Below are 24,801 nucleotides of genomic sequence, written 5' to 3'. Positions count from 1 at the left end.
AAATTACAGTTACTTAAGAATAATAGTTATAGTGTAAAATCATAATACTATAGTAGTAATATATAATGTAATTAAAGGCCTTTCTTTCTTCAGCTGGACTTGAATAAATGATCAGTGGTCCTGGCCTGACTCTAGATGAATGTGCTCTTTGTAGGCCCTTCTAACCAAACCTTATCCTGCTTCGGCCTTCGTTTTTTCAAAAATTGAATCATGCTCATTCATTTTCTGAACCTTTACTTTTACCGAAAAACAAAGTTTGTAGTAAAGTTTTTCATTTGAATTTAAAGTTTGTATATTGCTTTGTAGTTTGTACCGCGAGTGTGAATATCTTAATTGAGAGAAGCATTAAGCTATCTCTCCTTATTCAAGTTACACCTAAAAATGAAAAGAATTTACATGCATGCATTATTCTTTTTCACAAGATCAACATACAACCCTCCTCGTGAAAATAATTAAAATTATTCCAAAACAAAATCATAACAATAATGAACAAGATCTTTTAGGGATATGTATGTGGATGAGTAGTTAGCAACCTAGCATCCATATGTTAGATTGTATATTTATCCCAATCGAGATGGACCACATTGAGGGAAGAAATAAAGAAAGTCAAGATGAGATGTGGTAGCAAAAGAAAGCAGTATTTATTAACTCGGCAAAATGATTACGAGATTATACATGCAGCTAGCTAGCATTGGAGCAGACCGTACCCTCTTATCAGAATTCTCAACCTTTGTATGAAGTGGTACCACCACGTGGGCTATCCAAAAGCTGACGTATCTAAGCCACGTTCCCCATTTATTCTTTTACCTAATTTTTCCATTCGAGATAGGTTGGTCCTGTCCCAAAACTCAATTCATTTAAATCACAATAATAATGATATATAATATAGTATCTCGTGTGAGATTCAATCTTTTTCTTTTTTTAAATCACATATCTTTTTACTTGATGGAATAAGATCATTATGAATAATAATTTTTCTTTTTCTAGATATTTAAAATAATTTTATATCAAAAAATGAACTTCACAAAAAAAACCAAAAAATGAAATTTGAGAAGTTAAAAGACTGAATAAAAGTATTCTATGCTAGTTAATTTGTCTATTTTGTAATATATACGGGACTCAATCTAACATTTACTTTATTTCAGAATTTGATGAAATTTATTTTAAATATGATTATGATATATATATGTTCAAATTATTTTTGAATAACTGTATAATATTAGAACATGCTTTAAAAAATAAAAATATGAATTTGCCAAATGGAATGTGTAAGTTGTGGCTTTGTTTGCTACTGGTAGATTGACCAATTCTTATTACCCCTCCATTGAATTTAATAGCTACCTAATCATACTATAAAATAGTTTTATAATATAATTTAATTTATATGATTTTTAAGATATTTATATAAAAAATTAATAAATTTATTATATATTATTTATAATATATGATAGTATAAAATTATTTTATATTTGTATTACTTTTTCTCTAATAATTTTTTACGAATTTATGATATGAAATTTACTTGAAGTTTTGGTCCATCTAATCTCAATTTTTTTAATAAGAATTTGCATTGGGGACCCACTATTCTAGGTTTGTGATGAGTACCTAGTCTTCTTTCTGGCGTATGGCAACTGTGGGGCCCAGTTTAATTTGCTGTCATATCCTCCCTGCGACATGCTCATTGGTGCTCAGAAGAGTGGGGTTTTGGACGTTCATATCAATATTGTGTCATCTTCATTCCCCTATTGAATGTGCAAAGTTATATGTTACTTTTCACAGCCAAATAAGACAAACAAACCATTCTGGAGTGGGGATTCCCTTCTTCACAATCGATTTGGGTGTGGCCTCACGGAATGGAGGTCCAATCTCCTTCATCTCTCAGTGTTTAATGTTCATATCAATCTACTATGTTGTGTGCTTCTGCAAAAGGACCCTACCTTCTCTATCTTGGTGTTAAATTTTAATCAATCCAAGACCCTACCATATATATATATATATATATATATTTATTTATTTTTTTTCCTATTGATCAAAAATGTTAATGCATTGAAAAATAATACTATAACTCAGTTATTGTTTAATTGACACATGCATCAGTTTATTCCAACACATCAACATCTCATGTCACTATGAGAATCAAAATTACCGTTGAAATTTAGTATAACTATAAAGAGAAAAAAAAATTAAACTAAGAAGGTAGCTAGCCAATGACATCGACTATTATTTGCTCACAGATAAGAGCATTCAATTTATGAGGCTCACAGCAGCTTATTGCTTGCATTATTCCATGATTATCACGACTATTTCAAATCGTAACTACCTTATTTTAAAATAAAATACAACAGGGGATAGTGAAAGACCCTTTATTTATTTTATGTAACTAGTGTCCTTAGATTTTTTTTTTAGGATTTTAGTTTTTTTAAAGATATTATTCACTATTGATATTTAGAAATCTCTAGCTAGTTGTTTTTTTCTTCTTGTTTTGATCTCTTTTTATGTTTTTATACCGTTTCTAATTAATTCTCTCATTCATGCATGATTTGAATTGACATTGATTTATAGTTTAAGTTATGGAATGTAATTTACAAAACATAAAATGTTATAATTAAAGCTATTCAAATAAGAAAATAAATCAAATTTGTGTTAAAAAATTAACCAAAAATATGTATTATTGATTGTATATTACTCAAACTAACTACTATTGTCCTCAACTACGAAACTATGCCCTGTCAAGCCTTCCTAATAAATAGAACCGGGATGGTCCATAGATCAGAAACCTTTATAGAGGTATGTCTGCAGAGTCAAGCATTCCGGTAATCCATTAAATTAAATACCTCACGGTCATGTTGAGGGATATTTTCTGAAACTAAATATCAAAGACAGTGACATTACAGAACCTATGACCTTCTCTATTAGTATCTAAGTAAAGCTTTTTTAAAAATTATATCTTCTTTTAGCTTTACAGATTAAAGGATCCAATATATCTGTTTTCAATTTATTTTTCACAGTCGTATATAAGAGTAAACTTTTTTTTTATTTCACATATATGTCTTTTTTTTAAGCAATTATGTTTGAAATTGATATTGATATTGTCCCTAATTATTTCTCTCAATACAAATACAAATCTTAATTTAGCACGTTACGAGAGAATTAAACCGTTTTGCACGCTAGACTCAACTCCCCTTCATGTCTTACGTGTAAACTTTCTAGCAAACTATACAATTAGTATGGTTAGATTACCGGTAGAAAATCCAGTGTGAAGATGAAATCGATCAAGATATAAAATCACCTAAAAAATAACTATTTCTTACTTATAAAACCACGGGGAATTCAAATCATCATGTTATAAAGCATGCACTACAACATCTTAATTTTAAAAACTATCTCACGGGAGAATCATAATGTATAGTAAAACATTTTAGAGACAACCTTGATAGGTACGGTGCTGCAGAACGGCCAAGTAAATCTATTTGAGGGTAATGAAGTCATCTTACTGTAAGAAATATGAGGCGTTTCTCAAACAGAAATTAAAGATATTAGGTGAGAAGTGTTTCTGTGCTTTATTGCTTTGAAAGATTTTATTTTATTTTTTGTAAACGGAACAATCACGTATTCACGTGGTCTTTGTTTATGTATACAACGAATTCCTGTTATTACTATATTCAATGCATATTAATATAACAAAAGGAGCTGACAAGTTGTAAAGTGCTTTTGCAGGTGTATATATATGAGAAATTGTCCAATGTATGAACCGTCATAATCAAGAGATCAGAGATGTAGCTTGGTTTAATTCACAGCAGATTTGGTTATTCTTTATATGCATAAGCACCTAATTCTTAGGTTGTGTTTATAGATTATATATATATAAAATACAATAACACTTTCTTAGGAGAGAACATGAAAATAAATAATTATTATTATAATATTATGATTAAAAATAATTAATAGTTGAGATTAAAATATTTAAAAATTTAAATTATAATTTAATATAATCGTTAAATCTATAAAAGATTCACTAAACAAATCGTGTCTTAAAATATCTCAATTATAGTTAACCCATTATTACTATCGTCAACCGGCACCACCTCCGCGTTCATGATCGTCATCATTGTTATTAGTTGTTTTTATGTTTTCACATAAGGTAGCAATCTCACAGGGTCGTACTATATATACATATAATTTCTTACTTTGAGAACACGAGAACAATTAATAACAATTATTAGATTATGATTAAAAATAATAGATGATTGAGATTAAAAAAATTAAAATTAAATATGCCTATTAAATTTCTAAAAGATTCATCAAACAAATCACGTCCTAGAATATTTTCATTATCGTTAATTCATCACCATCACCATAATTGTCATCATCTTCACCGACATGATCAACTTCACCATCGTTGCTGCCTCTATGACTATCATTGTCGCTGCTATCACCACCATCATCGACAATCATAATGATGACTACAACGGTGGTCATGGTAGTGGCAACCATGATGACAAAGGTCATGATGATAGAGGTGGTGATTGTAACGATGGTCATGATGGTGACAACAATAATTATGATGGTGATGAATTAATTAAAATATTTTAGGAAATGATAATTAAAATCTTTATAGATTTATTTGTTGTTTGATTAATCTTTTAGAGATTTAAAAATATATCAAATTTAATTTAAATTTTTAAATATTTTAATCCCAATCATTTATTATTTTAATCTTAATATATTGATTGTTATCCATTCTTATCATATTCTCATATAAAATAGTGTTATCACATATTAGTTCATTTTGAGATAAAGTGGTAACTTTAATTACTACTTCATATCCAAACTGAAGGTCAAAATTATAAATCTTATTATTATTATTACCGGAGGCAGTAATAAGGACTCCACAATGAATATGAAAGATTAATGTATTAAATAAGGTCATTTTAATTTAAATATAATAATTTTTAATTTTATTAAATATTTCTTAATTTATGTATAATAATTTTAAATATCAAAAGATATGAAAAATGGGTAGTGTTTATCATAGGGTGGAGGGAACACAAGAAAAATAGGTCACTGATAATATTTCTTTTAAGTAAAAAAAAAAAGGACAACAATTGATGCTTTCAACCTTATCGTTTTTATTTTAAAAAAAGGCTATCTTTTTTATTATATTAGTATATTTTTCTATAAAATCTTATTAATTCTCTTAATATTTTATAAAATAAGTATAAAATAAAAAATATATTTAATATCTAAAAATGTAAAAAAAAAACTTTTCCATTTGACGAAATAGAAATTTTTAAAAAAATATCGTAAGAAAATATAGAAATAATCTTATTTTTTATTCTCCAAAAAGTACTATCAATATTAAATTTGAACACTTATCAAATTATCACCCATACATCAACCACATCAAACCATCTTCAACTGTTAAAAATATGCTAGTTATAATATTTAGCTGAAAGAAGCATGCAAGTTGTACTTGCCCAAATTGTATTAACAATATATGCAAGTTGTACAATTCTAATATGCAAACTAGCACAGATATGGCATGATGTAATGAATTTTTGCTCACACACTATCCAATTGTCGAAGTACTATAGTATTACGGAAATGATCAAAACAAAGATTAAAAGGTCAAAGCTGGGGTTTGTTAAAAGAAATATTTTATTTCAAATTAAATTAATCTTTTGAAATGAGATTCTTAATATATAATAATATAATTTATTCATAATATAATTTATTTAAGCAATAATAATGACAATTTTTCTACTTTAAGTTCATTGTATTATTAGACTCGCTCACTGATCACTAAATTCGAGATATTGTTTATTTTATTTCTTGTTAGTCTTATGATTTTGTTCTTTAAAAAGCATCTTATTGGAATTAAGGGTGAAAAATATTTATAAAATACCCTTACCTTGATTTCTATTTAATGTCAGACTTATGGTGGAATAGAACAACAGTTCTCAGTTGAGACTAAGGGACGAAAGGATTAGACAATCCCATGTGCTGCCTACACTTCGGATACATTGTAGTGATAAATTCACCACATTTCGGATATTGTGTGCTTGAGCTCCGGTGAATCTTTCAGTTTTATTCTTTAAAAATATCTTAGTGGGTTAAAGGAGAATAATATTTATAAGTTTTTCTTAGTCTTAATTCTTATTCAATGTTAGATTAATTTTTAGTGCAATGGAACGATCCCAAGTTAAGGTTAAGGGACTAGGGCATGACAATCTCACCTATGATCTAGTTCCTCCTTTTAGTGTTAATGTTTGCTTAATTTTACTGCATTGTTAATTTGTTAGGGTTATTGCATTCCAGATATATTGTTTGTTTTGACTAAGGGTAAAATGCTACTTTATTAGAGGATAAGTGTAACAAAACATCTTACAAAATTTTCTAACAATTATCCGATGTCAAAGACGGTAGCATTTAACCTTCCATCAAAATATCAAGTTAAAATAAGCTGTAACTAGAATTAATTGTGAATTTTTTTAAATTTTAAAAGGAATTAATAATTGGAGATTTTTATAAAAAAAAAATTTAGGCTTAAATATATTTTTGTTAATCTCTAATGAATTTTCTAAATTTTGCATTTGATTCCTATTTTATTTTTTTTTCGTTGTTTGGCCATATCATGGAAATGTCTTTCTTAGGTAAGAATAAATAATGATTAATTTCAACCGTTAAATAATGAAAGGCCTAAAAACAAAATACTTATTTTTTAATTAATTAAAACCTCATGTGATTATCAAATCTCTAAAAGATCTCAATATCATCTCACTCTTTTTTAAGATTATTGTTAACTCATCACATCATGAGATTGTCTCCACCATAATTTTCACGACTACCCCACTGCTATGATCACCACCACCCACCCCTTGAATCTTGCCGTCATTGTTGTCGCTAGCGCCACCATGCACCACTGGTCGATGTCATTGTCACCATCTTCATGCCTAAAACAATACCACTATCATGATCGTATTCATAATTGTCATTATTGTTGTTAGTACACCACCACACTCGTTGCTACATGGAGGTGGGGGAGATGGTGGTGGCGATAATGATATCTTTGGAAGTGACAGTTGCGGTGATTATGGTGACAAGAATGATCATGACAAAAGTGATGATGGTCATGATAAAAATGGTGATGGGTTAACAACAATTTTGAAGAAGAATGATTTAATAATTAAGATATTTTAAGACAAAATAATAAAAAAATTAGAAATTTTTTTTTGTTCCATGAATCTTTTAGAAATTTTATGATGATTTGTAATTTTAATGAATTCTTAAGTAAGGTAAACTACACTTTCCTAAGCAAATTTGTTTGTTCAAAAAAGTAATCCTATAAACATATTTATTAAATTTTCTTGAGATCATTTGATATATATTTATTTAAATCTTAATTTCATTTTAATTATATGAAATAAATCATGCATTTTTCACTTCCTAAATTATTTTTGCTATGCAGGGTAAATTAAAAAAATTTATACTATTAATTTATCAAAAATAATTATGGATATGATTTTTGAAGTAATTATTTAAACAAATTTACTGTAGAACATACATTTTTATTAAAAAAAAAAAATTCAAGTCTTATCAAATTAAGTTACAAAACATCAAGTGCATATACGAGAAAGAGAGTGAACACATGTTATTCTATTAATTAGATCAAGTCCTATCAAATTAAGATACAAAAGCTTAAGTACATACACGTCATAAAAAAAACGTAGAAAACAACCTACTATACAGTTGCACAGAGCCTACTATCTATTGCCAGCTGATAATCACATATAAGCCTATCTTTCTCATTTCGTATTCCCTTCTTACTTTCCTTACTTAAAATGCAACTTTGAGAGGAGGAACTAACATCAAAGAGAAATTACAAGGATGGAACAATGGTTTCTTTTGATATATCATATCATATAATAATAATAATAATAATAATAATAATAATAATAATAAAGCAACCTCCTATATATACGTATCATTATTATCTTTTATGATCATGTGATGTAATATAGGGAATTGATTAAGTTTAAATGCCTCCAAAGTCCCTAACGGAGAACGGAGTTTTCTCCGGCATGTTCCCGGCGTGGCGAAGCCCTAGCGTGAGTGACACGTCACCGGTGGTGGTCCCAAACCTAATCAGAGTGGAGCCAATGTCAGAAGCAGCAGAAGCGGTCCCAAAATCCGTTGCAACGAGGCTACCATGCCTGCACGATTCATCGGCCACCATTGTTCGGGGAAGCTCCGACGGTGGCGTCACCTGAGTGGCGGTGACCGTCATGACGGTGGTGCTGGTGGTGTTATTTATCTGTGCGAGTGAAGGGTCGCTTTCGGTATCGGATCTTTTTCCGTTTGGTGGTGTCGTTGTTGTTGGTGGTGGCGCTGTTGCTGTCGATGCCGTGGTTGAGGGTGTTGGAGTTTGTGCCAATTGGTGGCCACTGTTGTTGCTACTGCTTTGGTTCCTCTCTCTATCTTCTTCTGCCCCTTCGGCCTCTTTGAGTTCTTGTTGGTACATGTCTTCCACCATGGGTTTCCACAAACGAACCCTCGCATTAATGAACCAGTTTGATACCTGCAAATGTAACACGTTTAATCCATCCATAGCTTCAATTTGTTCACTCACACTTGTAATTTACTTGTCATGGCGTGTTAATAACTGAGCTTCAACATTTTATAACTGACTATATGTGTATTGTCACCTCACATTCCTCAGCCGAATAGCAATTATTTTTTTAACACATTATTTTTCTAATCACCTAAACAGCATTTATAAAAAAAAATCATCTCTCTCTTCCTATTAAATATATAATAACTTATTATCCCTATATTCTTCTCTTTTATCTCTCTTATAACTAGGTGTTACATGACATTTTGATGAGTGTCTACAAAATAATTTTTATTGGCCAAATTGTGACGTTGTGATAGATGGAAAAGAAAGTATTTTATACTATTTTTTTTTCATTATATTTATGCAGACTAGCGGTAATTTTATTATAAAACAACTGGTTGTATATTTATCAAAACCCGATAAAATGTTAACAAATAGTTATTTGGTAACTGGTTTATTTACTTATTTAATTGATAAATGAAATTAATTATTATCTATCGATACAAAGATAATGTGGAAATTTTAGTGTATAAATAACAAACCAAGATAGTAAAATTGAAAAGAAAGTTACAGTACACATATATAGACATAATGACCTGAAATGCTTGTCACACTTGGTACTCCTAGATAAGGGTACGGTATTATGTAGCATGCTCAACCCGATATATGCATATGATATTGACCTACCTAGATCAGTTTTATATTTCCACAAATGTTAACTATATAATATCCATTTTATTAATCATTCAACAATATTATCGGTTTTAGGAAAAGAAGAAAAGGAAACAGAAAAGATTGCTTTCTGACTCATTACCGTTTGTCCCTCCATGATAAATTGTGATTAGGCCATGAAATATCTTCTCTATGGTGTGACACATAGGACAGCGAAATGACATATGTGAATGATAATGCAATAATATATAGCATAAACTTTAACAGACAATTAAAGCTATTTATCAGCACTTTCTTCTTAGAAGCCTAGGGACAGTGCTAAGTATGACCAAATGTATCTATAGACTCCAGAATATGTACTCCAATTCCTCATTTCACTGACTCTTATAGGGTGTAGGCTGTAGGCATGCATGTAATAATAGGTAGGAAGTTACAACGTTATATATTTTTTTTCCTTTCCCCTCTAATTAGATGTATGCTAAAATGTAGCAGTAGCTTTTGGATTTTGGTTGTTTAGGGAAATTACAAGGTAGTACACTGTTAATGCAGAATCGAAGAAGTACAAAATCCATTTGAGAAAATACTATGCAGGAGAAAGTACTCTTTAATGAAAATTATGGATACTATATTTGTAAATATATAGTAGTATCAATGTGGAGGGCCTCGAGGCACAGTTTTGTTATGTCTCATTTCTGACAGTTTTTGTGTACAAATTAAAAGACATTAATGATTCAGATAGAACGTGCCAAAATCAAGAACAGGCCTTATCTTATGAAGGGTGTGAATGTGATTATGTATGCAAGTAAAGAAAAGTAAACTAATATAGTGAATTGGCAGACAAAGGTGCATGAATACGTAAGGTGGCATTAACTATCTGAGCATAGAAGGTATAATTAAATTTGTAAGGAATTTACCACCACCAAGATTATGATATCTCCCAAAGATTATTTATTTCCCTTATTTATGGTCCCCCAATGTGTAGTTGGGAGAAGTGAAGCCAATTGATCATGAGAGAGAAAATGAGTGGCAGGATGAGGGAGCAAGATTCTAAAACACCATATGATTTTTATTTTTTGAATTTGAGAAAACCAGCAAAATTTTCATGTCTCATTGCCTCTGAACTTATGTTTTCTCTTTCAATTTCAGAATTTATGTCACCAAGGAACATCTTAATTAATTTCAGAATTTATGCCACCAAAGAAAAGAATCCTAAGTAAATTAAAAAAATTATTTTATATAGTTAAGTAAATAAAAAAATAACATTACCAGACCCTTAAATTTCTTATGAAACCATATTTTTTTTCTCTTTTGATAGAAATTACAAAAAAAAAAAATAATGAACAGAGGAAAGAAACATTTCAACCCATGTTGGTGCTTGTCTTTCTCAAAAGGGAAGAGTAGAGAAAGAAACCCCAAAACCATGTAAGCTGCATCTGAACTTACAGCTGGTCCCTTCTCTTGCATTTTTTTCGTACATGTGTATATGTGGTCCATGCATGTAATTAATTATTATTATTATTATTACTGTGGTAATAGAGTAGTATGCAAATGCTGAAATACAACAACACAAAAAATTGTCTCTTTCTCTTTCTAAATTGTGGAAAGCTAAGAGTGGAGGGGACGAACCTGATTTCTCGATAGCCCAGTCTGTCGTGCTAACAGATGCTTATCTGCATCGCTTGGGTACCTGAGAAAGAGACCAGAAAATGACATCAAAGTCCTTGCCTTAAACCGTATAAAGAGACACCCAGCTTTCTTTCTGAGTATGAATCCTTTCTTTCTGTCCCTTCGTGGGCGTGAGAATCTAAGAGAAACAAAGAAAGATCTATGTCCTAGCTGCCATTGCAGAAGTAAAGTAGATCGCTGCTATACACACTGACCACTACTCTCTCTCTCTCTACTTTCTTTATCCCACTTTATTATTGCCTTATTTTACCCTCTTCTTCCGTATGATAATCCCATCTCCAATTTTAACATGATTTAATTATGCGAAATCATTTTTTGGTAAATGGTACGTACTAAAGGGAGTTTTTTCTAACCGATGCCCTAAGGTGCGCGTTTATTTGAAGAGAAAGAGTATGAAAAAAAATTAATATAAAACTTATACTTTTATATTATAATTTAAAATTTTAATCTTAATTTATTTTCTTTTCATTTTTTCTCTTTCTACTGAACAGACCATAAGAATATTGATTAAAAAATTTAAAATAAAAATCCACATTGAAAATTATAATAGAAATGAATTAATGATACTTTTTCTTGAAAATTTTCTATTATAAATTCTTTAATAAGTGTCTTTGGATGGTTATCACTCATAAGAAAGGAGACATCCTAATAAAAACAAATTAAAAAAAAGATAAATATAAATATAATAGATGATATAAATTAAAAAAAAGATAAATATAAATATAAATATAATAATGATAGAAGATATAATCACATGTAAAAAAAAGAATAAGTATCAAATGACATGTATATATTGTTGGAGGTACAAATATAGTTGTTACTTAAAAGAAAATAGACTAAAAAATTATACATGTTCATAAGAGTGAGAGAGAAAGAGATACTAGCAAGAAAATGAAATTGCAGTTAAAACAGTGGATGGGTACATACATGCATATATGTATCTATCTATCTTTACAGCTTTTGGCTGTCGAGCTTACATGCATTCCAAGACTCTCTGCAGTATTAATGACTGTTGTAAACGATACTGTGCATAATGGCTTTTAGATTCCCTCTTTCGGTCTTTCCCTCTGCGACTCTTTTTTCCCTCTTTGTTAATTAACGGAAGCCCTGCTACTTTTTCCAGTTATGGTATCGCGGTATCCATCCTACTGTGTGTTGTTATGCTTTTTCCACATTTTTAAAATTTAAAATAATGTCATTATGTCTCGCTGTCCCCCTCCTTCCACAGTCTCGCAATCATTAACTGCCTTTTCTCCCTCTCGTAAGTCTAACATACCACATTTCCCCCCTAATTATCCAAAGCTACATACATACCCATATAGTAATTCTCCCCTCTTAAGATATTTCCAAACTCACACTTGGAAAACAAATAATATTTTGAACCCTTCTTTTTTCTAATAAAACCCTTCTTTTTATACACACAATGCAAGTTTTTATCTTACCCTAAATTAGCACTGAGAGGATTCGCATTCACTTATTATATATCCAAAAGACTTTTAAACCACATCTTCCTCCTCCAAGATTTACAACATGAGTTAAAAAGACACAAGCCAACAAAACATGAAGATACTCATATGTCAATTCTAGGAGCGACTTTTTTTTTCTTTTCATATGCACAACTAATAATGAGAGAGAGAGAGAGAGAGAAAAGGAAAGAACGTACGGATGAAGGAAATGCTCGAAAAGCCAGGCTCTCAAAATGTTGACAGATCGTTCAGGCAAGCCTCTCTGGGGTCTCCAAGCCTCCTGTTCCATCATCCCCATTTGATGAAACGCTCTTTGCTGCCTCAAGCTTTGTTCCAACATCTTCAGCCTTGGTGTCTCTCCTTTGGTCAACCCCGAGTTCCCTGCACCATCTTTCTCTCCCAACACCTCACAACTATGCTTCAATTGTGCTGTTATTGCATCCTTCAGGCACCTAAAGTGACGAGACATTGCTTTCTGAGCCAGCGCCGTGTATGGCACCGCCGCGCCGAACCCCATCACCATGTCGAATGAGTTCACCACCATGTGCATTTGCTCGCAGTAGTGGCTGTATCTCCTATCCACCTGAAAAAAAAAATTGAAACCACAAAAGATATTAATTAATAATAAATCAGAGATATAAGGTTGGTTTGATACTTAAAAAATGAGGACTTAAGGGTGAAAGGAGAGATCACAGGTTTCTAACATAACATTGGTGGATAAAAAAAATTCATTGATAATGAATCATGTTAAGGGTATTAATTGTTGAAAGAACCACCTGTAACAGTACATGCATGGTGGTAGTATCTTTATTTACTCGTATTCATTATTGTGAAAAGCTGGAGGAACTAACCAGCATTAAATTAAGGAAAGAAATTGGGTACATGTATAGTTTAATTAAGAATACTATACATGGGAGTTAATTCACTCATGCAAATAGAGAAACAAAAACACACGTGTGTTGTGGAATATGCAAATAATAATGAAAAAATGCTAGGGAAGAGTATGGTACTTGTTGTTATGCACAGTACGGTGAATGTGAATGAAGGATATGTCTGTGTTTCTTTCTTTCCATGTAGAAAAATGTACAGTTGTGGAAAAATTCAATTGAAGAAAATTAAGAAAAAAGAAAAGACGGTCTCTCTTGATATATTTATATATATCCTTCCTTGGTCATCTGATCGATATATGAATAATGGCTTTCACTGCAATGTTACTATGATGGGTATATGAATCTGAGGGAGGCAGTGGCATATGTAACAACTTGCTACGCAATAATATATATGATTGGTGATTACCTTCCATCTGTTTGGTGAGTCTTAATAATCAGAAGAAACGTCGCTTCTTGATGGACGTATTCTCCTATAATGGTAGTGTCCCGGTTTCACACTTTCACCAAACTATATATTTTTTAAAAAAAAAACTAAAAACTGAAAAGACTCTAAGATCTTCCCACCAATCGAATCGGGAGATTAAAAAAATGTGCCACAATTAAAATAACGATCAAAATCCTCACCAACTGATCCTAAGGAGTGAAACCCTACAATACCAGCCGGCTTTTCGTTTTGTTGAATTTTAGATACTCGCTGGAGAACTGTGATTTATATTATTGGACTAAGAAAATAATTAAATTGGAAAGACCTTGACTCTAGAAGAATGAGAGAAGGTAAGAAGAGTAGAGAGAGAGAGAGAGAGAGAGAGAGAGATTACATGCCTCGTCAAGCATGGTTAGGAGTTTGACCTTCCTCCTTTGATGCTCAATCCTATCAGCTGCTGACAAAGGAGGAATATCCTTTGATGAAGACGAAGAAGCGCCGCCGCCACCACCGCCACTACCTCCAAGATTGGAACTAGGGTTTGAGAGTTGTCTGTTAAACTTGTTCTTCTTGAACTGGCCTCTCCCAACACTGCAAAACTCTTCAAGCAACTCCTGAGCAGCCTTGGCATATTTTGAATTCCTCAACGCATTCACAACACCTAATGATGATGTAGACGATGATGCTGCTCCAAACCCAACATTTCCCTGGTGGGCTTGTCCCAACAATGCTTGGTGGTGATGACCCCCAAGAGTACTCTTATAGGAAGAGGGTCCTCCACTTGCTTGATTGTAATACAAAAACCCACTATCCCCCATCCTTAGTTCCTCCGCTTTTGCGGCTTCTATGGAGGAGGACAGGGACAGAGAAAGGCCTTGACCGTGACCGTGGCCAGGGCCTTCCACGACTGTACTCGGTCCTCCTTCTTGAGTGGTGTCGGGGAGCCACGTGAATTGACCGAAAGACCCTCCTGAGCCAGGAGGGAAAGTATTAGGAAGCAGCATGTGGAGAGTAGAAGAAGAAGGAGGAGGAGGTGGAGGGGGAGAAGGGGATCTGGTGGTTTGAGGGTTCATGAGAAAAAGCTGCATGGCAGCTGCTGAGTCCGCATTAATGCTCGACATTTGATGATGGTGGTGGTTGTGATGATGATGATGCTGATTCTGAACTATGCTGCTGCTGCTACTGTCACGGCTATTCACACTGCCATGATGATGATGATTCTTGGAATCTCCCAACGGTCCCAAATTGCTTAACATCCCCTGTCTGTTTCCGTACCACTCGCTGCCACCACTGCCCACTGCCCTGGCCGTCGTCGTCGCCATTGGTTGTTGTTGCTGCTGTTGCTGTTCCAATAATTCCGTGGCGCCGGGAGTGAAATTGAACATCTCCGATAACATCCCGGCGGTTTCGTACACCGGGAGGCTTCCCGATTCGTCTTCCTCTATAGGTACCAAAGTTTGATGCGACGGCGGTGGCTCGAAGCCTTGCACCCTCACTTTGTCCCTCCGAATCTGCTGTTGGTGAGGGTCTTGGTGAGTCATCGTAGTGGCCGCCGCCGATCTTTCGAACCCATTCGGGAAGCTGAAGATTCCTTGGTGGTGGTGGTGGTAATCTTGGGACATAGAAGAATTCGAATGATGTATTTGTTGTTGTGTCTTCGAGTGAGAGAGAATGGAAGGAAGCGATGAAGAAGGTGTTGCTATTCCCATGTTAAGATCTTGCTCCTCATCATCATCATCATCACCAACATAATATCCACCATCCTCTCTCTCAGCTTGTGACTAATCGAATTGGTTAAGGATCGAGCCAGAATAAGCGAATCTGAGAACAAGAAGAAGAACAAACAACAACCACATAATGTAAATGAAGTCAATTATATAGGAACCATGAAGATAAAATGGAAAGAGAAAAGAGAGCAAAAAAAAAAAAGGGTTGATATTATAGGCCCCTCTCATGGTCTTCTCACCTAAATGGTAATTTTCATTTTATCATTTCAGCTTTGTTCATCATCTCATGTACATATAAATACATACATATATATATATATGTGTGTGTGTGTGTGTTATGTGTACCTCTTAGAGCTGAAGGATATGAAAGGATGTGAAGCTCTCAGACATCGTTTTCCCTTCTGTGGTATTGAAAGCTTCTTCAATTCTTCTCTCTCTCTCTCTATATATCTGAGGCACACTCTCATACATATGCATACACACACTCTCTCTTTCTTTCTCTGTGTGTGTTGTCGCTCTGTCGTCCGTGGTCTCTTTCTTTCTCTTTCCCTCCTTTACTTTCTCTTTGTTGTTGCTCTTTGCAGCGAGTGTTTTTGCAAATCACCTTGTGGAAAATGAAAGACGGAAGTAGCACACAATATATAAAATTTGAAAATGGAGGTGTCTCAAATAAACGCAGTGTTGTTGTGTGTGTGAGAAGAGAAGAGAGAAGAGAGAGAGGAAAGAGAAGCGGTCGCTGTTCTTCCTCTTCTTCGAACTTTCACCTCCTCCTTTAGTATTTTTTCCCCCACCAATAATGTCTTTTTATATTATCTTTCTTTTATTCGATAACACAAAATCACAAAATCACAAAAATGTTAGTAACATATATGTGGTAGTAAATAGCAAGCTAAAGAAAATATTCATGTGTTAAATGACGAGAATGACCTTATCTACGAGTCTTGAGCATTACTAAATAGATATTGAAGGAGTGAAAGGAACACAGTTGTTGGAATTACAAATCACAACCAACGGATTTTAAACTGCTAATTAGGTTCTGATTTTTAACGGTATTTTATGTGACATATAATTATCTTCATCTTTCACTTGTATTTTTTTTTGTTTTTTCCCAAAAAATAGATTCTAAAATTATATATAAAAAAACTCTTGTTGTCTTATTTTGATATTATTTTCCTTTAATTACACTCAGGTAGGTTGAAGAGGAAAAATACTACTAGCTGGGAGATTATATGGAGACGAACATACAGAATATTAGAACCGTTTACTTCTTGACGAAAATATTTTCTGAAGATTTTATTTTACAAGTGGTTTTGGTAGTGTGAAATGTCTATATTGCCATCACCAAGTGTTGGATTTTATTGTCATTTGAATACGTCCTTTGGAAACGAACGCAAACTACGGAATAAAATAAAGATAAGGTCAGTACAGAGTCATCTCAATGATCCAAACTACCCCCATCTTTTTTATGCGGTCGGAATGGCAATAATGCCCAAGATAATGATTGCGGATGGGGCTAATGAGCCCATAACGTGTAAGGGCATTGAGGGTATTTCACATGCTACTAATTCATTAATTAATAATTAATAGCCCAAGTAATGTAAGATAGGGAAAGAGAAATAGAGGAGCGAGGGAGAGAGAGAGACTTTGATAAATAGGGAAGGGTAAAGAAAGTGGATGGATGGCACGTGCCATTGGATGGGCAAAACAGACAAGTTAGGTTTAATTGTGTGGGAGACATAGTTTCTGAAAAGCACCCATAACCGCTTTAAGGTTTGGCGCTGTCAATGAGAGCCATGTTCATTTTGCCTTTTGATGAAGCCTTTGATTTTTACAGATGTTTCTTATGTTTCACCTTCTCTTACATGCATTTAATTGAAATCTTAGAATGATTTAAGTGTTAATTTTAACTTTCTCTACTCTTTTATCACTATGGCAAGAATTAATCCAATTGAAAAAAATTAACTCATATTTTTTTTAAAAAAAATAAAGTCTAATAATCTTTCATATCTTGAAAGAACGTAGGAAATAAGTATTCAGTCAAAAATTTTATTAAAAAAATATTTTAAGAGTTTTTCTTTATTGAAAATGTGTTTAGACTTTTTTAAATTTCTTATTTTTATTATCTATCCTTTTCTTTTTATTTTTAATTTAAACGAAATTTTAATAGAAGTTATTAATGATTAAAACAATCTTATATTACAATATATTTTTTTATCAATCTAAAATATAATCCATATATCTAAAAAATAAGTTTACAATAAAATAAACATTTGACCTGGATTAAAGCACAAGTATATTTAAAATTCCGCATGTTTACATTTTGTGCCTATACATAAAAAAAATAAATAAATAAAGTTTGCAGCAGTATGTACCAGAAAAAAAGTTTGCAGTACTAAAGGTGTAAGGGATATCTCCATTAGGGTAGTTTGTTTCAAAATATTATCGTAGGATGAGAATAGGTAACATATGCAATCAATTAAATTAACTATATATTACTATATCAACATCTGGGGTATGGCTTAATTTTCTACAAAATCATAAATACTAATAAATTGTACTAATCAAAAAATAAAGGCCTATAAATCTTGCATTGCTAGCAATATATATTTCATATTCATAGTGATCATCATATGCCCAATAGACATTCATTTTTGCAAATTAGTCACTAGTTAGCCTCTGTTGCTCTTTTATTTACCAAGCATGTATTGGAGTATGTAAAAAGCTAAAAGCTTGACTTTTGCAAACATAACGGAGTTAACTTTTTGTTAGTAAAAGAAATTTGAGGTATCGGATGTTATTACTTATTTGTGAAAGAAAGAATACTTAAAAAATTTCAAATACTTTTAAGAATGAGATATTTGATTTGGTTCAAATTATAGATTTTATTAAGATTAGGTGTCTGTTCGAATTTTATATATATATATATATATATATAGAATTTTATATATATATATATATATATATATATATATATATATATATATATATATATATATATCCTTTAATTTATAGTGCTTAAATTTGTCATGTGAGAAGTTTTGGGATTTAGCATCTATTTGTATACGGAATTAGGTATTTCTTATATTGTATTAACAATATTTTCTTTTACCTATAAAAGAATCAAACAAGAGCTAGCAAGAACTTTGTATTCATATAATTTATTATTACTTTGACAAGTTTTTTTTTACACATTGAAATTAATTGGATGACAAGCAAAATGTTAATTAACGAGTAACTGGTTGAAAAATATCTTTCCAATGATGCGTAATTATTTATTATTTTATTGGAACACATGTTTCCATATAGGTGCCAAAGGAAACAACTTACTCTATAAATTAATTCAATTTTCCCTTGATAGTAAGTAGTTCGGTTGGCATATGCATGTGCTATTTCCCTGTGCGGAATAATACGGTGATCAATTGATTGATGTTGCCATTGATCCTAAAATTAGTATAAGCTCTCATACAATTTCGCCCATTGGTTGCTAATCAGATATCTCCATTTCCCCGTTTCCCCATAACTGGTATAACACCGTTCGTACTGAACATCTTTAATTTCTTCGATGAAAGTTGAAGTTATAGTGTTATGGAGACATAAAGGAGTTTAAGCAGGCATATAGACATATGGACTTAAGAAAGTACACTGATATAATTAAAGTGTTAGTGTACTTATTTAAGTACACTAATATAAAGAAGAACAAGACATGAATTAACGTTGCAATATTATAAACAAGAATAAATCTGTGCATAAACAAATATGTATCTAGTTAGCTAAGTTTCAATCAAACCATGAGCAAGACAAATCCTACATTAAACTTATTTTCTTATGAAAATAAATTATTTACGTGGTACTCAAACGCAAGCATTTGTAAGAATGTCAAAGGGAAAAGAATTAATTTTAATTGTACAGTAATAAATCAATGGTAAAGATAAGGAGTCCTAACATGAAAAGGATAGAAGTAAAACCCTCTCATTAGGCACCCAGAAAATGTTGTTATATACTTTTTTTACAAAATTTTAGAAAAAGCATTTATCTAATAATTAAAAAGTATTATTTTATTATAAATAACTAAATATAAGTTTTTGCTGAAGGATTTCCCTTCATCTTCTTATGAATTGTTTTCATTTTATGGGAGGAGGCTGCATCCTCATTTGTCCATTCTCTCCATTACCTAAAATAAAATTAGTTCGATCAATAAAAGTAAATCAAATTTTAGGGTTTGTTTACTTTGAGAAAGTGATTCTATTTTCATTTTCTATTTTTACTTTTAATCACAAAATTGTCACTTTTTTTAAGTTATTAATTTTATTAATTAAAAAATTAAATTTGCTTTAAGTTTTAACATACTTTGATCCGACCTTAATCAAGATTGATTTTATTTAATTCTCATCATTCATGTATGTATGATCAAAATGATTAATTTTTCTCATAAAAATAAGCTCTTGCCCCATATTTTGCTATGTTTATGTATTGGATAAGAGTTAATTTTCATGAAAAAATTTATCATGTTATTAGAACAAAATATTTATCAATTTTATCAATGATTAATTTTTATTATAGAATCTGACTTATTATTTTAGAGTGATCTTTTTTTTCAATTACATTTTTTCATCTCCAATACTTAAATCTAAGATTTTGCTTAAAATATATTAAGTTAAATATCACTCAGACGAATTACATATTAGTTTATAAAAACATATATGGTAGGAAATAGGGAATTCATAAGAGACAAAACAATAAATAATATTCATGTTACTATAAGAAAGAGGAATTGCATAATTTGGATATCTATCTTACGTATGTATTTACATATGTGTGTGTTTTTGTGTTTATATCAATTAATTAAAGTCATTGACGTTTACAAGCAACCTCGAATGTAAGTGTAGAAATCCACAAGAATCCACAGCGAGCTCGCCCTTCTTATACCATGGATAGTATAAATACATAAGAATATTCAATTCTGGACCTTTCAGTGTTAACTATGGTTAGCTACAATCAAACCTAGTTTTATAATTAGAAAAAAGATTTCATGGCTAGCTAGAAGGGTTCAACAATAAATAAATAGCATTAAATAAGTGACATTTGTTAATTGGTTCCTTGGATTGCAAGTAGGATTATTGAATACGGAAATGGGAGAAAGAAGGAATTGTCTTGTTTGAAATGCAACAAGCTAGCTATACTTAGCTCTCAAACCTTAAGACTCCAAATTACTACTCATTACTTAAACACTCAATTGAGAGAGGGAAACAAAACACTTTGCTTTTCTTTTTTCAACTGCAAATCTGATGAACAAATTGACATCCCAACCTTCTTTCTCCATTGCTCTCAACTGTCCTCTTTCTGGTGACGTCACGTGAATCCCACCCTCTCCCCTCACACGTACGAACGGGTCCCATTTCATCATTGCTTAAACCTAATTATATATTATCCCCTAGTACTATATATCCTCTACTCACGTGCCAAAATCGGCCACGCACGTGTCTTTAATTAGTTTATGCATGTTGATCGATACCCCAATTAAACACTTTTTTTAATTGGATTTTTTTATGTCTTTTATAAGGAACGATTATTTTTAAAGTTCACGTTCTAGCTGCAAGTGCCGCACTGCTTTGGGAAAGTTTGAAGGAACAGGAGCCACCCCTTTGTCTTTGGTGGTTAACACTTTTTAAAGTCTAAAAGGCCACAATATTGCATTGGCTGTACCCTTTGCCTTTTTGACAGCACTATGTGATTTTGTTTCAAGCAACAACCAAATCTCACCATCTCCATACCTTTTTATGCATCTCAAACACACGCATACTCCTAAAGTATATTATAGGCATAACATCATGCACCTAAGTTGTTTTGCTTTAGGTTTTTTTTTATTATTTTATATATTTATTAAATTATTTGTATAGATAAACCCGGGTCAATCAATTAAATTACAGTATTTATTTATCATGCAATGGGTACAGCACTGGTACCATTATCCTGTCCTACTTATTTAAAATATTGATCTACTTAGATTTTGGGACCAAAAGCTGCTCTTTGCTCAATTTCATGAATATTCTGAAAGCGCCGTCTTTCAATTTCACTACACCAGCATGATCGTGTTGGTTTATATATGTACGTGTACTTTTGCCTCCAACGACAATAGCATATATTCCCATCGAAATTCATTATTTTATTTAAAACTATAGCTATAGCTAATGTAAGAATTAAAATTTGGAATGTTTTAGACAGAGGGGGTGATGGGATTGTTGTGAATGATAGTAAAAAAAATATACATATGGGAAACATACCTTTCCATTGAGCAAGCATCAAGCATACATCAATAAAACTATAATGTGATAAATTGATAATTAATGGGGAAGTTTGATAGCACCTTATATTTATATATGATGTGTCGAATAGCCAGTGAGGTACATCTTTCCAGCCCCACATTTTTCATTAAGATTGAATGACGTGCATCACATTAACTAAGTGGCGTTCCCAGAAATCCTGTTTGTATTCATATTACAAACTTAATTTCTTGACAAACTCGCTGGTTGTCGTTGTTACACGTAATACCTAATTTTGCCGCTTGTTCATTTCCTGTTTTCTTCTTTGCCCCAAAATTAATTATATTATTAAGTAATTGATTATACTTTCCAAAAGGATATGAAAATTACGAGGCCAAAATAATTAAGGCTGAGAAGAACAGGAAACTACGTAGAGGAAAATGAGGATAATTCATTTAAAGCATGTATAGGCGTAGTATTGTTTATTTATTTAGTTTTGTTTGGTTATCTTAATAATAATTATGTGAAAATTAGTTTTGGTGTACTTAGAATATATATGAAACTTCTTATTTGATATCTAACTAATTTATCTTTCATTGCATCAATCAATTTTAGAATAAAGTGATAAATCCGTCCAAATGCAACTCCATGTCAAGTGGGAATTTTTTATGGAAGTTTATTTTTGGTATGATTTGCATTTTCGACCCTAAATTAAATAAATACTTGGAAAGTCTGTAATATTATTTATAGGCTTATAGCATGTATTTGTAGTACTAGTGAGTGAAATTAGTATCAAAATAAAATATAAGGTTGACTTGCATAATGAAGAATAAAGGAGTGAACAAGTTGTAGATTCAAATTTTTCACTAACAAAAAATAACAAAATTAAAAATTAATATTTTTTCATAAAAAAATTTATTATCTTGAAGGGTCTAATTTATCAAAAGAATTGACATAATAGTTTAATATTTGTTAACTCTTTTTTACTATATAGTAAATTTTCTTAAAAGCACTAGTTATATGAAATAAAAGTAAAAAAATTAAAATTATAACATTTAATATTAAAAATATACCGGCATCATAATTTTCCATAAAATCATTGTCTTTATGGTTAGTTAACAAAATTATTTTGAGTTGTAGAGTCTGAGTCATTTAACTAAGATAGTAAAACAAATTGGTATAACATTTTGATACTTCCCCCCTCTCTATATATAATGAGGACAATTAAAAACAAATAAGAACTCTTTTGATCTACATATTAGAATTTTGATTTGAGTTTAACTCTAAAAATTATTTTTTGAGGTGAAAATTATTTCTCAATTATATATGTTATTTTGGTCATGTCACTTCTTAATGTGAGAATTTCAATAAATACCCCTCACATCAAGTATTAAACATCTAAAGTGCAAGAAACCTATAGGACTAAATATTTGTACGTAATTTGGTGATGAGTAATTCTATAAATTTAAGGATAGATGTGATATGCTTTGATAATATCTTAAAATTTGTATTTGGGTTTAATATAATAACTAAAGTAGAGTTACTCTTTGCACCACCCTTTTCTACTCTTCACATCCTAATTTTTGTTTTTTGAAATTTATGATAATATTCAAACGGCTCATACTCCCTTTGCCCCCACCTCACCCCCTATGGAGAAGACAATGAATATGTTTGAAGATGAGATGTAGACCTGAGGCGATGGGGATGAGGGATGTCGAGAGAGTGGGGAGAGCAAAGGGGAGTAATGACAGTTTAAGAATACATCAATTTTAAATGAAAAAGGTGTGAAGAATAAAAAGAGGATTGCAAATAATAATTCCTAATTCAAACCCATCCTAACTACTCCATATGGTAAAAATTATCTCTCATTTATATTTATATATTCTCATTTTTCACTCATAAGCAAATTTAACTAATTTGTGTGTTAATTAAGAAAGTCAATATCATTTAGTTCTATTAATTACATTTTTTTTCTTAACAATCATTTATGGAAACTTGATATAAGGAGTAAAAAAATGTAATTAAAAATAAAATCTCAACCAAATAAACGATCTTTTGAAAATGATATCATTAATTAAATAGTATAAAAGTAATTAAAATTTACTTATATTTTTGTTCAAATCCTTGATTTTTTTTATTCTTATATATGAATTCAGAAAAAACACTATTATGAATATATCACTTATAAAATGTGAGATATGCACTGATATATGATAATAAAAAAATGTTGTCAGAATACTCGACAAGTGACTATATAGGATCAGAATACTTATCAATTGTGACTACATCACTATTCTTGTCAAGAACCTAATTGAATACTTGGTAGAAGTATGGGGACTCAGAATAATCAAACATTTTAAAGAGAGTGATACCCTTACAACAACTTTTTTATAATATTTTTACTAATTATTTTTTCTTTATTCTTTTTGTCGCGCCACTCATATTTTATTTATCATTTTTCTTTTTTTCTATTCAGATTTCTTTCCTAAATTATATAATTTATTGCATTAAAAATTTGTGTAAGAGTATCATTATCCTTTCGTTCGTAGTAGGTCCTAACACACCTTGCATGTGTAGGGAGTTGTACCGTCATCGTACGATAGAATCATGTCACTAATTTACTGGCAAGACTTAGCTATTAGGCACAGAAACGCCTTAGACAGGTCCACAACCTCAACCTCACGATCAAACAGTCAGCACTCAATCATATATATATATATATATATATGCATGTGCTTGGAGGATATTCTAGTTGCAACTAATTAATGATTGTAGCAACTGAAATATCTTTCTACAACGTAACACCACAGAGTAGATGCCGAGTCTATCATATATCACTGCCTATACATACACATTTTACCTTAATTTCATGGCATGTCATAACAAATAATGATGCTACATACTTTTCCACTCCGTGTTCAGTTAATTTACAGTTTAGCTTAACCTTAGTGCACTATCCAATGTAGAAATCAACACCACCAGCGATTTCCTACCATGTGACGTTGGCTTTGTGGTTGGTTTTGGAAGCAGCAAAAATGTGGGTAGGGACAGAAGAATCATCA

At 31.5% G+C, this 24,801-nt stretch overlaps 1 protein-coding gene across 1 annotated transcript; it reads right to left on the bottom strand.

Moving 5' to 3' along the window:
• Positions 1-7,879: 7,879 nt before the first annotated feature.
• LOC100807143 (BEL1-like homeodomain protein 4) lies at positions 7,880-16,291 on the bottom strand. The gene is made up of 5 exons (XM_006574651.4): positions 15,825-16,291; positions 14,151-15,573; positions 12,636-13,021; positions 10,913-10,973; positions 7,880-8,578 (listed from the first exon to the last, which is right to left on the bottom strand). Exons 2-5 carry the CDS (start codon positions 15,459-15,461, stop codon positions 8,036-8,038), a joined length of 2,301 nt encoding a protein of 766 aa, XP_006574714.4. The 5' UTR covers positions 15,462-15,573; positions 15,825-16,291; the 3' UTR covers positions 7,880-8,035.
• Between the last annotated feature and the right edge of the window lie 8,510 nt (positions 16,292-24,801).

This window comes from Glycine max, chromosome 2 (assembly GCF_000004515.6).
Source record: "Glycine max cultivar Williams 82 chromosome 2, Glycine_max_v4.0, whole genome shotgun sequence".
Classification (NCBI taxonomy): Eukaryota; Viridiplantae; Streptophyta; class Magnoliopsida; order Fabales; family Fabaceae; genus Glycine; species Glycine max.
The sequence above is the reverse complement of the archived record's forward strand: the minus strand, read 5'-3'. Positions and strand labels throughout refer to the sequence as shown.